The 18,672-nt window shown below is 19.6% G+C and overlaps 1 protein-coding gene across 1 annotated transcript; it reads right to left on the minus strand.

Annotated features, from left to right (window-relative positions):
- Positions 1-206: 206 nt before the first annotated feature.
- On the minus strand, positions 207-1,245 carry FOBCDRAFT_288435 (uncharacterized protein; the record flags this gene model as incomplete). The annotated part of the gene is made up of 2 exons (XM_054703371.2): positions 207-432; positions 466-1,245. The coding sequence occupies 2 exons, from the start codon at positions 1,243-1,245 to the stop codon at positions 325-327; spliced, it is 888 nt and encodes a 295-aa protein (XP_054559346.2). The 3' UTR covers positions 207-324.
- Between the last annotated feature and the right edge of the window lie 17,427 nt (positions 1,246-18,672).

Consider the following 18,672-nt stretch of genomic DNA (forward strand, 5'->3'; position numbering starts at 1 on the left):
TAATACAGCAAAAGAGTGTTATTTCTATGATAGCTGTCAACTGTTCGTATGCTGCAGTTGCCAGTACGGAATGGCTTGTACTGAAAGATGGTTTCGGTCGTAGCAACAATGTGATGTGCTGATCCATGCTATTTTTGCAGCCCTTTCAGATTGCGACATGGCGAGAAGGAGTGTGTTGAAGGCATTTACAGCCCGAGTTCAGTTATGTTGCGGTGCCATGAATGAATTCGAGGATCGTTATCTGTCATCCCGAGGGAAGTTCGCACAAAAAGAAAAGCCATATCCAATGAACATCGTGAGTCATGGTGCTCATACTGGCTGTGTCTAAACACACTTGCTAGCCGTTTCGACCATGGCATTCGAGGAGTAAAAGCTTGTTTGCTCGTGTTGCCAGATTCTCAGCGCCGTGATTAATGCCATGAGCCGCCATCGCTATTTGGGACAGTATTGAGCTTCAACATCGACGAACATCATCCTGAAAGGTTTGGTAAGGCTCATTAACCGCTTGAACGATGTGATAGCAACAGCTTTGTCTGAAGCTACGCTACTGCAGATTGCGGCTGGAGGCTGAAGTCGAAAGAGTTTGTACTCATGAGCATAATTCTTATCGAGTATCTCGTCTTTAGCTGTCATGCGCCACTCAAAGTGCTCCTGGTGAAAATCGCCGTTGGTGTCCTCCTGTTTGCCCTTGGTGTCGGCTGTGGAGATGCGCTCTGTGAAGATTGAGAAGGGAAAGGTGACAGTACGGCCATTTTCCAACAGCAGAGCTGACATGTCTTCCATAGCAACCGTAGAGTCTCCAGTCTTGACAATATTCTCCTGAATCAATACGGGAGAGAGATTGATGAGGCTCTTGAATTGAAGGGCCGTACTGTTGGACTTGTACGGTTCTCCAGCCGCTGCCAGCACCTTATCTTTGGCAGACGGTCCATTATGAATCAAGATGCAGAAGCGATTGATACCAACACCGGTAACACCCGCATAGAAAGAGGCAGCGAATATTTTCTTGTTAGATTCATCACCGAGATAAAAATTCCGATACGAGAGCTGATAGTGTGCGATCAAAGTCTTTGGCAAAGGAACGTATGATGAGTCTGCACATTCTTGAACGAATGGCTTTGGCGCTGAAGAAGATGTGGTTGCACCTGTACCAGGTGCTGAAGTTGCAGATTGCGAGATACTTGAATATGGCGGCGGAGGGTCATCAGGGAGAGAGGAGCTTGGAGGACTATGCTTAGGTTCCATAGTGCAAGGAGATAAATATTTAAATAAAAGAGAAGATAAATTTAAAAGAAGAGAAGTATTTAAAGTAAAGCTTATTTTTATTATAAGTTTATTTTTATTAAAAATTAAAATTAAAGTATTAAGTATTATAATAATATAAAAATTAAATAGCTAGGTAAATATAATAATAGTAAATTAAAGTAAAATATAAAAAAAAAGAATTATAATATAATATTCTTTAAGAAATTATAAGAAAATTATATTTAAAAGTAAAAATACTTATTTAATAATAATTTCTTTTTTATATTTATTTAAAAGTTAAAATACTAATCTAGTAATATATAAAATAAAGCTAAAGGCCTTAAAGTAAGATAATAAAATAAGATATTTATTTTTAATATAATATAATATAAGGTATTATATATTATACTAAAAACTATAATATCCTTAATATTAAGTCTTAGCAGATTATATAATTACTACCTTAAACCTTAAAATCTAACTAAATAAATAGCCTTAATTTATAAATATAAAAAAGATATTTTTCTTATTCTTAGAAGGCTAAATACCTTTTTTATTATTACCTAGTTAAGGTAATTATTATTAAGACTTTAATCTTAAAGATTATATTAAAATAAGCTAAGAACCTTAACTTTTATTATAAAATAAGCTATTATATAATTATTATTAATAATAATTAACTTAATTATAATTATCTAATTTTAGTAATTAATAACTATATAATAAGTCTTTTAATAAATATTAATAGGCTTAAGTTTAAATATATTCTTATTTTATATTCCTTCTTATAGTATTATAAAATTATAAGAAAATACCTATTATATATTAATAAATTATAACTAATATAATAAGTTAATCTTATAATCTTTAGTTACTATATATAGCTCCTTAATATTAAGGAAGATATATCCCTTATTAAATATATTATAAGCTAAATAAAGATATTAAAAGACCTAGTTAATTACTTAGAATAAGATTAAGATATATTAAGGTAATAATAGGCCTTTATTAATAGTATTGTATTAAGTAATAATAATAATTTATATTAAGTATAATTTATAAAGTTAAAATATATAATTAAGTTAATTAAATTAATAATATAAATATTTTATTATAAGAATTAAGGACTATTATAAGGTAAAAAAGGGGAAGTAAGGGAGAAAAAAGGGGGAAAAAGGTTTTAATATTTAGGGAAAAACTATAAATATTAGTAAATTAAGGCTAGCTTAGTAGGTTAGTAATAGATTAGATTAGTTTATAAGATAATATAATAGGAGAAATATAAGTTAAGGATAAATATAGTTAAATAATACTTAGGTTTTTATATTTATAAGTTAGCCTTAAAAGGTATATCTAAGTATCTCTAAAATTTAATATAATTAAAATATTTATTATTTCTTAATAAGTAAAGCTTTATTAAGTTAATTTTATTATAATTAGCTACCTTAATTATAGCCTAAACCTAATTATATATAACCTAGCTAAAAAGCCTTATTTTTTAACTAGTTTTAATCTTTTTCTTATAACTTACTTTAAAGGCTTTTTTATTATTAACCCTTATAAATACTATATTTAAATTATTTATTATACTTTTACTTTTAATTTAGCTAAAGGCTAAGTAATAAAGATTATATTATAAACTTATTAATAAGTAATTTAATTTAAATACCTTTTAATTATAATTATTAATAATATTATAAGTATATTATTATAATACTTAGTATTTAAAAAAGCTTATAACTACCTAATAAGGCCTTTTATATTAAAATACCTAATTTAATCTCTTATTTTAAAATAACTCTTAATAGCTATAAATATAAAAATAATCTTTTTTTTTTAAATTTATAAGTTAGCCTTAAAAGATATATTTAAGTATCTTTAAAGTTTAATATAATTTAAATATTTATTACCTCTTAGTAGGTAAAGCTTTATTAAGTTAATATTATTATAATTAGTTATCTTAATTAGAGCCTAAACTTAGTTATATATAATATAACTAAAAAGCCTTACTTTTTAACTAGCCTTAATCTTCTTCTCATAACCTACTTTAAAGGCCACTCCTTTACTAACCCTTATAATATACTTAAATTATTTATTATATAATAAGTAATTTAATTTAACTTCTAATTATAACTATTAATAGTATTATAGCTATATTATAATAATACTTAAAAGAAGCCTATAAATACTTAATCCTAATAAGCCTTATATAATAAAAGGCTATAATATAATTAATATAATTAAAAAAGCTTTTATATAAAATAAAAAAATAAAGATAATATTATTTATATAAAGGCTATAAAAATTAAAAATACTTAGGATTATAAGGATAATATTAACTATATTAGGCTAATACTTTTTAGTTATAGAATCCTCCTACTTATATAGCCTTATTATAAGCTAATTAATAAAGGCTTTCTTAATCTTAAGATAAAGGAACTTAATAGGCTAAAGAGGAAGCTAGTTAGAGGGGTAAATCTAAGCCAGAGGGAGAGGAAATTTATTAAGGCCCTTCGCCTAGGCGGCTTATATAATAAGTGGCTCGAGGCTATCCAAGGGCAGGCTAAGGGGGTACTAAAGAAGACCAAGCCCCTGTGAGAGGGGGATGGCATACTATGATATCTGGGATAGTTTAATAGTTAGTTCCTAACGGTGGATAAACTAAGCCGTGCTAGGTTTATTATTAGCAGATTACTTAGGGCGTAATATTAAGTATTATTAAAGTATTATATCTCTTAATAGTAGATCTAATATATATTAGGCTTAATTAATATAAAGAAGTTTTATTAATAGCTAATAAGCTAGAATTTATAAATATATAAATAAAAATACTTTATATATTAAGAGTAATCTTTAGGTAATTATAATTATAATTATAATCTTAGTATAGGGATTATAATTAGCTTTAAAATCCTTTATAAATAATTATAATTAAAAGTATAATTATTCTAAATTACTTAATAATAGGTTAAAAAAAATATAAAGTATATATAATATAATTATAAGGTTATAATATAATATCTCCCTTTTATTAAGTCTTATTTTTAAGACCTATATATTACTTATTAGGCTAATTTTATCTTAATAGGTAATAACTTAAATATATATTAAATCTCTTAAGATATTAATATAATATTAGGTTATATAATAAAATATTTCCCCAGTTTAAACCACTACTTTTCTACTAATTTCACTAGATCTATTCTCATATATAAGGTCGATTAGTTACATGCTATACCACATGCATTCAATTAATAGAGGTTAATCTGACTTTCGCTAACTAACTTATACAAAAGTCAACCTAATTCCTTTAATTCTGACTTTAACAGAATTTCTAAACCCTGCCTTTACCCCGCATTCATCTAACGCTATGCGCAGACTCCCTATCCCTTTGCTCTCATAGTCTTAGACTATGACCAGCCTGGTCTATACATTACTTCCGTACGAGAGGGAGGATACAGAGTACCCATTCGGCCTCGATGATCACGTTCTCGAGCCACTCTTCGTACCAGGCTGAGTTGCCTGTAAATGCAGCAAGGAAAGCTGCCTCTTCTGCCTTAAGAGACCAGCCTTACTATAGGGCTTCTTCTAGCTTCTTTAATCTAGATAGCTCTCTAGCTAGCTAGGTCAGAGATATTATATTACCTAGGTAATCTAAGATCTATATAACTAATTAAGCTAATTAGGCTATATTTAAAGATAGCTATCCTAACTAGGCTTAATTTACTCTTTAAAAAGAAGTTTATCCTAATAGTTTTAGCGATTTTATATAATATATAGTAATCTTTACCCTTAGCTTACTTTAGTATTAGTTTAATTATATTAATAAAATTATAATTAGTTATATAATAGCCCTAATTAGGCTGCAGGCTATTATATAGTATTATATTAGTGGCTATAATTAATATTAGTAAGTATAACTAGAAGGTATTTAGTTTAGGGAATATATTTTATAATAGATAAACTAGGTGCATCCTATAGGTAGGATAAAGAAAGAAGGATAACCTAACTGCTAAAAGCTGGTATTAATACTGCCTAGTTAAGGCAATAATTATATTATTAAGGCAGATAAACCTTATATAATTTTAAATTCTATAATAATAGCCTGCTATAAAGGTCTTATTATTTAAGCCTTTATAGAAAAGTTAAAAAGCTTAATAGCCTTATATAAGGCTAATAGCAAGGGAAAAAAAAATAATAATAAAATATTTATCTAAGAAATCTAGGAAATTAATTATTTTATAAGAGGTAATTAAGATATTATTTAAGTATAATAATAAGGTATTTAAAAAAAGAAATATAACTAAGGATTATACTTTATTTTATTATTTTATAACTAAGAATAATCTTCCTATTATAATATTATATATATATTATTTTAAAAATAAAATAAAGTAGTATTTTAATAATATTAAGAAGCCTAGTTATTATCTTAAGTATATTTATTAAGTTTATTCTTATAATAATATTTATATTATATTTACTTATATATATTTCTTATTTTTTTTCTTAATATATATTTATTTTTTAATAGTAGATTATTTAGTAAATTAATAAGATAAATTAAAAACTTAGAAGGAGAAGGTAGGTAATAAGGTAATAATTCTTTATAAGGAACTTATAAAGTTATAATCTTTTTTAGCTAAGGCAGTAAGTTAATTATAATAAATTTATAAAATTAAAAAGAAAGGTAAAAGATTAAGTTATTAAGTAATTTAAGTAGGAAATATAAAAGTTAAATAAGAAAAATACTATTTTTCTTACTTTATAGTCTTATAAGAAGTAAGTAATTAATAATCTTTAATTATTAGGTATTCTTAATAATTGTTAACTAGGTATCTTTAGGCCTTAGTAATAAGTTTAATAATATTAGCCCTTTAAGGAGTTCTAAGGTTAGTAAAAGTTCTTTAGGAGTTATTAGGTATTAATAAGGTATTTTAGAGGTTCTTATATATTTTTATATCTTAAGTAGTTTTTCTATTTTATAAGATACTTTTTTTTAATTAATATTTATATAAGTCTTTTAAATAACTTTTACTTTATAAATTTTTAATTCTAAAACTTTTTATAATTAAGTATTTATTTTAACTTATATTATATTTATTATTAATTTAAGTAATAAACTATAAGAAATTAGATAAAGCCTAATTTTTAATAATAGGTTTAGTTTATAATTATTTTCTAAAGTTTTTTATAATATCTTATAAGATTTAATAAATTTATAATTTAATTTATAAGTTAATTAGTTTATTTACTATTTTTTATAACTAGGTAGATTATATCTTTTTTTAAAAGATTAATTTATTTAATTATTTTAGGTTAAAGTAGTTTTTTATATAGTTTTTAATAAATTTAAGTTTTATTTTTATTTCTTTATATAGATTTTTAAGATTATTACTTTTAAATATAATACTTAAGTTAATTAATTTTTCCTATAATATATTATAATATATATTAAGTATAAATCTAAAGTTAATATAAGCTAGTATAAGTTTTATATTTTTATTATATATAGTATTATAAGTAAGTTAAGCTATTAGTAGCTGTTTAATTTAATTATTTGATTTATAATTATTATAATACTTTAAGTATTATTTAAATACTTAGTTTATTTATTTAATTTATTTATTAACTTATAATCTAAATATAATTATAAGTTACTAATTTAATTTAAGTTATATTATAAGGAATTATTTAAATATTACTATAAATATAAGTCTTTTATTAAAAAGGATTTTTATAGGTAACTTATATATGCTAATAATATATTAATAAGAAATATAAGAAAGTTCTTTAGTATTTATTATTTTTCTATAATATAAATAGTATAAGAACTTTATAAGTTAATTTATAATAATTATAATATTATTATAGAAAATTCTACTTAAAGGTTCTTCTAATAAAGGTAACTTAGTTATAAAGTTTATTATAATTAAATCCTATAGTCTTTTTAATATTAATAATAATTATAATTTTCTATAAGATTTATATCTTTATATTTTTATTTTTATATATAAGTTATATTATTTAATAACCTTTTTAATATCTTTTCTCTTATACTTATAATTTTATTCTTAAAGTTATTTTAGTATTTTCTTAACTCCTTAGTATTTATATAGGGGATATAAATAAAATTTATAAAGGAAGTTATATTTTTATTCTAATAGGGGGTTTTATTATTTAATTATATTTATTATTATTTCAATAATTTAAGTAAATTAATATCCTCCTTTCTAATTAAATTCTTAGAATTATTCCTTAGTTTTAATTATTCTTATATTATAATTAGGTCTCCAATTAATCATATTCATATATTTATTATTAATTCCTTTATAAGATATAATTATAAAGTTAAATTTTTAAAGACATTTAATATAATATAATTATTATTAATTTAACTCTTCTATTAAAGTAAAGTAAGTTATATTCGTATAGTATATAAAGACTTAAACTTAGTATTTACTGCCTTTAAGGTAGTATTAAAACTCCTTAAAGTAGTTAATAATAACTAAAGATTCTTTATTATAAATAAAATAATTAAGTTTTACTTTATATATCTTATAAGAATAAAATATATCTAAGTATAATATCTTATTATTATATTATTATTTTATTTACCCTCTTAAGGTAAAATTAAAAATATTAATCTTAAGTTTAACTTATTTATTAAGGTTAAATATTATAAAATAGGTTTACTAATAATAGCTTCTTTAAGTTATTTAAAGGCTTATTATATTTTTTTAATCTATTTAAATTACTTATCTTTTTTAATAATTTCTATAAGTAAAATAGTAATCTTATTAAAGTTCTTAATAAGTTATTAGTAATAGTTAGTAAATCCTAAGAAGGATTAGGTTTTTTTTATTAATATTAGAGTTTTCTATTTAGTACTTATAATAACTTTTTTATTTATTTATTTTTATCTTATTATAAGAGATTTTATATCCTAGGTAAGTTACCTTTAACTAATAGAAATAACTTTTAGTAGGTTTAATAAGTAGATTAATATCTTATAATACTTTTAAAACTATATAAATATATTTTATATACTTTTCTTTTATATTAGAGAAAATAAGGATATTATCTAGGTAGTATACTATAAAGATATTAAAATACTTTTAAAATATATTTATAATTATATATTAAAATACTATAGGTATATTAATTAATCTAAAGGGCATAACTAAATATTTTAATAATTTATATCTTATTTAAAAGGCTATTTTCTATTTATTACCTTTTTTAATTTAAATAAGGTTATAAGTAGATTTAAGGTTATGTATAACAAATTGTTTTTTTTTTAAAATAATTTATCTTTAAGTTTATTAATTAAGTATAATAGTATTTTATCTTTTTTAATAATCTTATTAAGTTATTAGTAATCTATTATAAGTCTTAACTTATTAGAGTTAGGGTTTAATGTAAATATAATTAGGTATTTTACTAAAGATTTTAATAGTCTAATATATCCTTTTTATAATATATTATTTATTTATTCTCTAAGTATATTAAGCTTATCTTAAGATGAATTATAAATAAAAAAGAATTTTAAGTTTTTTTTATTTTTTAATATAATTTTAATATTATAGTTAATATATTAAGGTAACTTTATATTTAGTTTCTTTTAAAATAGTTTCTTATAAGTATAATACTTTAATAAAATATTCTTAAGTTATTTATTAAATTTCTTTATAATAATTTATTTTATTTATTTAATATCTTAATTTAGTTATTTAAATTATCCTTTAAAAGTTATTATTATTTATCTAATATATTTAGTATTACTTTTATAATATTTATATTATTCATACTAATTTACAGGCATATATATACATAAGGCTATTTAAAAGGGTATAAGGGATTAATTCTAGAGTAGGTCTTAGTGTTATAAGATAAACACTAAGACCTAGATTATCTATAACCTACTCTGCAGGAGGGATATAATTATTATATATTACATAGCTAGCCTCTAAAGAACTCTCTAGTGTTTCTTAACAACTTTATAATTATCTAATATATATATTCCTAATATTAATTCATGTGCCTTATTAATCTCCTTTAGAATTCTTTTTATTTAATTACTTTTTTGTAATCCTTTATTATTAAATTACTTAGAATCCTTCTTATTAAATAACTCTATTAGTTCCTTTAAAATATTTATAGTCTTTATCTACTAATTATATTTAAGATCTTAGCCTTTCTATTTAATAAGAAATCCCTTAAAAGAAATAATATTTCTTCTAAGATATTATTCTTATTAGTTAATAATAAAGTTAACTTTATAGTAGTTCTTATTAATAAGCTTACCTTTTATAGGCCTAGGCTATTTATTAATAAGGTTATTAATATATATAAGAAGAAAATACTTTATTAAGATAACTAGGTAAATCTTCTATTAATCTAATAGCTTTAATTTATAAGCTAATAATATATGATAATTATACCCCTCCTGGAGAGCAGGTTATAAATAATCTACGTCTTAGTATTTCTAATATAATACTAAGACCTACTCTAGAATTAATCCCTTATACTCTTCTAAATACCCGTACATATATATATACCTATAGATTAATAATAGCTAAGTTATTTATAGCTTACTTAATATAACAAAGATTAATTTATTATTATAATTACTTCTTAAATAGCTTTCTTAGGAGATTATAGCTATTATAAAATTATAAATAAATATAATCTTCTTCTTTTGATATATTAAGATAATACTTTTTATTATATTAATATTTTCCTTTTATAATAATAAAATCTATAGCTAATTATATCTCTTTATAAATAACTTCTTAAAGATATAAAAAACTAATAATATCCTCCATTAGAGTTATAAGATTAAAAGTATTTCTTAATTTAAAGCTATAAAAGAATATATAAATACTTATTTTAACTCTTATATTATATACTTTATTTAAATTCTGTTAAAATACTAAAAGAATACAAAATTAGTTTACTAATAAATACTTAATATATTCGAAATATAAAGTAATTTTTATAATTTAATTCTTTTTTTTAAATAGGCTATTAGCTTTAAGGTAATATATATTACTTCTAACTAATTTATATTTAAGTTTACTTTATAGTTTCTACTAGAACAATAAAATAAACTTCTTATTATAATTAAAAATAATTATTTTTAAAATTTTCTAATTTACTATTAATAATTATTATAATAAGATAATAGCCTAATCCTTAATATTATATATAAAATATCTTAGAATTAGAAGGTAATATTTACTTATTATATAAGTTATAATTATAAGTTAACTAAAAAAGTTTAAGCCTTTAATAACCTAAGGGTTTTTAATAAAAGAAATAAAAAGAAGATTAATAATAAAGTTAATTATAATAATATATATAAAAATAATAAGAGAATAAATTAATATATAATTATTAATTCTCTATTAATAATTAATTTATCCTAAGTAATATATTTAATAATTATTTGTTTTTTCCTTACTATTAGCCTTATATAAGGCTATTAAGCTTTTTAACTTTTCTATAAAGGCTTAAATAGTAAGACCCTTATAGCAGGCTATTATTATAAAATCTAAAATTATATAAGGTTTATCTGCCTTAATAGTATAATTGCTGCCTTAACTAGGCAGTATTAATACCAGCTCTTAGTAGTTAGGTTACCCTTCTTCCTTTATCCTACCTAAATGACTACTCTTTAATTAACCTTTATAATATATTATACCTAGTCTATCTATTATAAAATAAGTTTCCTAACCTAGCTTTTAACCCTTCTTACTAATAGTATAATAGCTATACTGCCTTAATGCCTATATAAAATAGCCTATAGTTATATAATTATACCTATTATATAACTAGCTATAACCTTAATCTAACTATTAGGCCTGCCCTAGATATAGCTAATAAAAAAGAACTTAAAGAGATTTATATAATAATAGCTACTATTAGAAAGAACTTCTTATTAAGATATAAATTTAACCTTATTAGGATAATTATTTTTAATTATAGCCTAATTTAATTAATTAGTTATATAAATTAGAGGTATTATATTAATTTAATGAATCTAAATTAGGTTAATTCTAAGCTATTAGGTCTTAAGGACCTAGAAAGGGGCTTAAAGGAAGGTTATTACCTTTAGTTAGATTAGGTAGCCTTTTTTACTACGTTTATAGGTTTAATTATATATAAAGAGTAGCTCTTTAATATATCTAAAAGGGTTATTATTATTAAAAGGAAGCTATTCTTAAATTAATAAGAAGAGTCTATATATAGAGTTCTAAGATAAATATAAGGTAAAGGCAGGGTTTAAAAATTTAAAAGAATTCAGTTAACTTTTATATAAGTTAGTTAGTAAAAGTTAAATTAACCTAAAGTTATAACTAGCCTTTATTAATTAAATATATATAGTAAGGCATATAACTAATTAACCTTATATATAAGAATAAATAAAGTAAAATTAGTAAAAAAGCAGTGGTTTAAACTAGGTTTTTATAGCTATAAATATACTTTTAAATCCCTATAGTAAAGTTATAAATTAAAAGGCCTAATAATTCCCTTATTATTTTCTTAGTCTTAAGATAATTTTAATTTATAAATATTATCTTTAGGATTTTATTAATTGTAAAGTATAAAATATATATTTAAAGATATATTAATTTACTTATAATATAATAGTTTATTCTTTAAGGTAAATACTATATTATAATTTAAAGTAAATGTAATATTTTTACTATTTATTTAATTAATATTAATAGACTTATTACTACTATTAAGAATTATCTTAAAAATAAGTAAGTGCTTAATATTATTAATATAATCTTAGATAAATTTATTTTTTATTTTCTTAGATATTAATAATTTTATACTTATTTATATATTATTCAATATTAGATAATTAGGGTGACATTTATATATATTTTTATTAGTCTTTAAAGCTTTTAAATAGCTAAAAGTATTAAGTATAACGTTTTTTCTTTAAAAAATATAAAAAATATAAAGTTTATATTTTATAAGATAAATTAATATATTAATAAGTTATTAATTAATGTAATTAATACTTATTGTATTTAATATTATTTTCTTAATAACTTACTTTATTATTAGGTAATTTATAAATATAGTAAGAAAATCTTCAGAAGATTTAATATATACCTGAAGCCTTTTTATAACTTAGATTGATATTATTATCTTTAGCTTTATTAATTTATATCTTGTTTTTACTACTAGTAAAGTCTTATTAATAAAGTAAATAGATATAATAGTATTTATAGGGATATAAGTGCCTTTCTTTTAGATATATCTATCTTTTATATAATATAATATAGCTTTAAAGCCCTATTAAATATTAGTATTAAGCTAAAGAAAAAGATATTTTTTTAAATTAAAATAAACTAATTTTTTTCTAAAGGTAATTTATTTCTAAATTATTTAAAATATAGTTTTTTTTATTAATATAGGATTATAATATATTATCTTAGTATATAACTTTTTTATCCTCTTAGTATTATTAATAATCTTATTATTTCTTTTTTTCTTTACAAATAAGATAGTTTTATACTTTTATAATAGCTTTATAATCTTTATATAATATAAAATAAGATATTAAATATATTTTATTATTTTAATATATTATTTAAAAGCTATAAGTTATTATAAAAAGTATAACTTAATAAAAGTAATAACTTTCTTATTATTATTAATAGCCTAAGTATATTAATATAAAATCCTAATACTTAAGTATTTAGATAGCTTATTTTACTTTTTATTAGTTAAATTAATAAGTTCTCAGAGATAAAGAGTTTAAAAAGTATATAAAAAAGATATTTTTCCTATCCTTATAAGGCTAAATACCCTCTTTATTATAATATAATTTAAATAATTACTATTAGGGCTTTAATCCTAAAGAATTATATTAAAATAAGCTAAAAACCTTAATTTTTATTATAAAATAAGCTATTATATAGTTACTATTAATAATAATTAACCTAATTATAATTATTTAATTTTAGTAGTTAATAACTATATAATAAGTCTTCTAATAGATATTAATAGGCTTAAGTTTAGATATATTCTTATTTTATATTTCTTCTTATAATCTTAAAAAATTATAAGAAAATACCTATTATGTATTAATAAATTATAACTAATATAATAAGTTAATCTTATAATCTTTAATTATTATATATAGCTTTTTAAGATTAACAAAAATATATCTCTTATTAAATATATTATAAGCTAGATAGAGGTATTAAAAAACCTAATTATTTACTTAGAATAAGATTAAGATATATTAAGGTAATAATAGGCTTTTATTAATAGTTCTATATTAAATAGTAATAATAATTTATATTAGGTATAATTTATAAAATTAAAATATATAACTAAGTTTTTGAAATTAATAATATAAATATTTTATTATAAAAACTAATAGCTATTATAAGGTAAAAAAGGAGAAGTAAGAAAAAAAAAAAAGAGGAAAAAAGTAAATTAAGAAATAAAGGTTTTAGTATTTAAGGAAAAATTATAAATATTAGTAGATTAAGGCTAGCTTAGTAATTAGTGATAAATTAGATTAGGTTATAAGATAATATAGTAAGAGAAATATAAGTTAAGGATAAATATAATTAGATAATCCTAAGTGTTATCTAACTGTATTTATCCTTAACTTATATTTCTTTTACTGCATTATCTTATAATTTAATCCAATCTATTACTAATTACTAAGCTAGCCTTAATCTACTAATATTTATAATTTTTCCTTAAATACTAAAACCTTGTTTTAATGGGGGAAATATCTTTTTTATACTTATAGATTAAGGCTACTTATTTAGTTAGATCTTAAGGTTTAAGGCAGCAGCTATGTAATCTGCTGAGACTTAATATTAAGGTTCTTATGTTTTTTAGCGTAGTATATAATGCCTTATATTATATTATATTAAAAATAAATACCTTATTTTATTATCTTACTTTAATACCTTTGGCTTTACTTTATATATTACTTAATAGATATTTTAACTTTTAAATAATTAGATAATATTTAAAAGTAATCAATAACTACTAAGTATTATAATTTTATTTAAAGGTCTTAGATTAATTATTACTTACCTTTTAGGTTTTTTATTAATAATTCTTTAGATAATAAAAAGTAAAATTATAAATAATCTTAGTTTTATAATTTATTTTATTTACTTTTAATTATAAAGCTTATTAAAGATTTAATTAATAAGATTCTAATCCTTAAGATTATAAGTATATAATCTTTAAGTAACTTTTTACTTATATTAATTATTAATAAGAGATATAGTTATTATATTATCCTTTAGAATATACATAAGGCCTAAGTTTACCTATAAGGTAATATACTTAATATATAAGTCTTAAGCCTATTTTATAAATTTAGAATTATTATTATAAATATTAATTCTTTCTTAGGTCTTGATCTTAGGGAGATTTAGTTATTTTTAAATATATATTAAATATAATATATAAGGTAATTCTAAAAGTAACTTATAAATAAGTAGCTTTAGCTTCTTATTAATAAGAGAGGCTAAATTAATTATATCTTTAATTAAAGATTATAAGCTAAAAAGCTCCTTAACCTTTAAGAGTAATATTTCTTCTTATTTCTTTTCTATTATTTATATAATAACTTTAAGTCCTTAATATTAGCTAAGATTATACTTTATAAATCTTATATTAAATTAATAAGAGCCCTTATAAGGATTACCTTAGGGATAAATATTAAGAGGTTATTTTTAGTTTAAGAAATAATTTCTTTAATAATTATAATATTAATCTTAGGAGTTAAACCAATTTTTAATAAGATTATAATTTATTTTATATTCTTAATATTCTTATTTAATATATTAATAGCTACTAATCTAGCTATAGGTATTAAGGCTAAAGTAATAGCTTTTTAAGTACTAAAGAAATATATGTAAGTTTTTTTATATTTTTTAATATTTCTTAGCTTTTACTTTTTTTAATATTATTAATAATAATAACTCCTAAATTGGTAATTAAGTTAATAAAAGTATTAAAAGCCTTATTAATATAGCTATTAAATATAAATATTTTTCCCTTAAAGACCTTTTTTAAGAATAGATTTAAGAGTTTATTATTATTTTCTTAAGATAATTAGTTTTTTATATTTAATATTAATATAAATAAAAACTATTTCTTCTCTTAGAGAGCTTATACTATTAAACATAAGATATATATAATTATTATTAATCTTATAAACTTATAGCTAATAGTAAATATATATAAAGATATATTTTATATATATAATTATATTATTCACCTAAAAAATAATCTTTTAAATTAAAGACTTCTTAGAGGATTTAAACTTTAAATATAAATAAAGCTTATTATAAGATAAGAAGTTTTTATAATAATAAACCCTAAGTATTATTTAATTATATTTAGCCTTAACTTATATTTCTCCTATTATATTATCTTATAACTTTATCTAATTTATTATTAACCTATTAGACTAGCCTTAGGCTATTAATATTTATAACTTTTCCTTAAATACTAAAACCTTTTTTTTATTTACTTTTTCCCCTTTTTTTTCCTTCTTATTTCCCCTCCTTTACCTTATAATAGCCCTTAATTCTTATAATAAAAGATTTATATTATTAATTTAATTAACTTAATTATATATTTTAACTTTATAAATTATATTTAATATAGATTATTAGTATTACCTAATATAATACTATTAATAAAGGCCTATTATTACCTTAGTATACCTTAATTTTATTCTAAGTAATTAGCTAGGTCTTTTAATCCCTTTATTTAGCCTATAATATATCTAATAATAAATATATTTTATATAATATTATAAAGTTATATTTACTAATTAAAGATTATAAGATTAACTTATTATATTAGTTATAATTTATTAATATATAATAGGCTTTTCTTTATAATTTTATAATAATAAAAAAAGAAATATATACTTAAAATCTTTTTAATATTAATATTATTAATTTATATTAAAAGGCTAATTTTATAGTAATTAATTAATTATTTATTTATTTTTTTCTTATTATTAGCCTTATATAAGGCTATTAAGCCTTTTTACTTTTTTATAAAGGCTTAAATAGTAAGACTCTTATAGCAGGCTATTATTATAAAATTTAAAATTATATATGATTTATTTATCTTAATAGTATAATTACTGCCTTAATTAGGGAGTATTATTACCAGCTCTTAGCAGTTAAATTACCCTTTTTCCTTTATCATACCTCAAGGAATACTATACCTAGTCTATTTATTATACTTCTACTAAGTAAGTTTCCTAACCTAGCTTCTAACCCTTCTTATTAATAGTATAATAGCTATACTGCCTTAATACCTATTATATTAATTAGCCTATAACTATATAATTATGCCTATTATATAACTAGCTATAACCTTAATCTAGCTATTAGGCCTGCCTTAGATATAATTAATATAAAAAGACTTAAAGAGATTTATATAATAATAACTACTATTAAACAAACCTTCTTACTAAAATATAAATCTAACCTTATTAAAATAGCTATTTTTAATTATAGCCTAATTTAATTAATTAAATATATAAATTAGAGGTATTATATTAGTTTAGTTAATTTAAATTAAGTTAACTTTAACCTATTAAGTCTTAAAGACCTAAAAAAAGGCCTAAAAGAAGGATATTATCTTTAATTAGATTAAGTAGCCTTCCTTATTATTTTTATAGGTAATTTAATTATATATAAAAAGTGGCTTTTTAATATATCTAAAAGGGTAATTACTATTAAGGGGGAGCTGCTCCTAAATTAATAAGGGGAGTCTATATATAGAGTTAAATAAATATAAGATAAAGGCAGGGTTTAAAGAAATTAGGTTAACTTTTATATAAGTTAGTTAATATAAGTTAAATTAACCTTTAATAATTAAATATATATAATAAGGTATATAACTAATTAACCTTATATATAAGAATAAATAAAATAAAATTAGTAAAATAATAGTGGTTTAAACTAGGGTTAATTATTATATAATTAGCCTTTTAATATAAATTAATAATATTAATATTAAAGAGATTTTAAGTTTATATTTCTTTTTTTATTATTATAATATTATAAAGAAAAGCCTATTATATATTAATAAATTATAATAAATATAATAAGTTAATTTTATAATTTTTAAATATTAAATATAATTTTATAATATTATATAAAATATATTTATTATTAGATATATTATAGGCTAAATAAAGGTACTTAAAAACCTAGCTAATTACTCAAAATAAGATTAAGGCATATTAAGGTAATAATAAGCCTTTATTAATAGTACTATATCAGGTAATAATAATAATCTATATTAGATATAATTTATAAAGTTAAAATATATAATTATGTTAATTAAATTAATAATATAAATCTTATATTATAAGAATTAAGGGCAATTATAAGGTAAAAGAGGGGAAATAGGGAAAAAAAAAAAAAGATAAAAAAGGTAAATTAAGAAACAAGGGTTTTAGTATTTAAGGAAAAACTATAAATATTAGTAAATTAAGGCTAGCTTAATAAGTTTATAATAAATTAGATTAGGTTATAAGATAATATAATAGGAGAAATATAAGTAAAGGATAAATACAATTAGATATTATTTAATGATAATTAATATATTATTATTGTTATTTATTAGTTTTGTATATAATAATAAAATAAGAAATATTTTAATTATTAATATAAACCTGAACTTAATATATACTTCTTATAATATATAAAGTAATTAATCTTTATTTCTTATAATTTATATAAGTAGAATAATACTAGGTATTACTTATTTTATTTATTATATTATCTAATTTATCCTCTTAATATAAACTCTAGTAAATGAGTTTCTAATTTTACTTCTTATTAATATTAAATCTAGCTAGTATAAACTTACTAAAGACGGCTTATTATAATTATATAAATACCTATTATACTTTTATTTCTTATATAAAGGTTTTACCTTTTTTATTAGTTTTATAAGTAGGTTTATAGCTTTACTAAAGTCTTTGATAAAATATTAATAATAATTAATAAATCCTAAGAAGCTTTATATTTCTTTAATTATCCTATATATAAGGTAATTTAGTTATATTATAATATTCTTATATTTTTAATTAATCTTTTTAAAGGTAATAATATAACCTAAGAAGTTCATTATTTTAATATATAAATCACTTTTCTTTAGTTTAATTAATAGATTATATCTGAAAAGGCTTTTAAGACCTTATAGATATATTCTTTATATTCCTTTTTTATTATTTAAAAAGATTTAGATGTTATTTAAGTAGTATATTATGAAGATATCTAGGTATTATGAAAGTATATTATTAATTATTCATTAAAATATTATAAATATATTAATAAATCCAAATAATATTACTAAATACTTGAAGAGTTTAAACTTAGTTTTAAA

This window comes from Fusarium oxysporum, chromosome II, assembly GCF_013085055.1.
Source record: "Fusarium oxysporum Fo47 chromosome II, complete sequence".
NCBI lineage: Eukaryota > Fungi > Ascomycota > Sordariomycetes > Hypocreales > Nectriaceae > Fusarium > Fusarium oxysporum.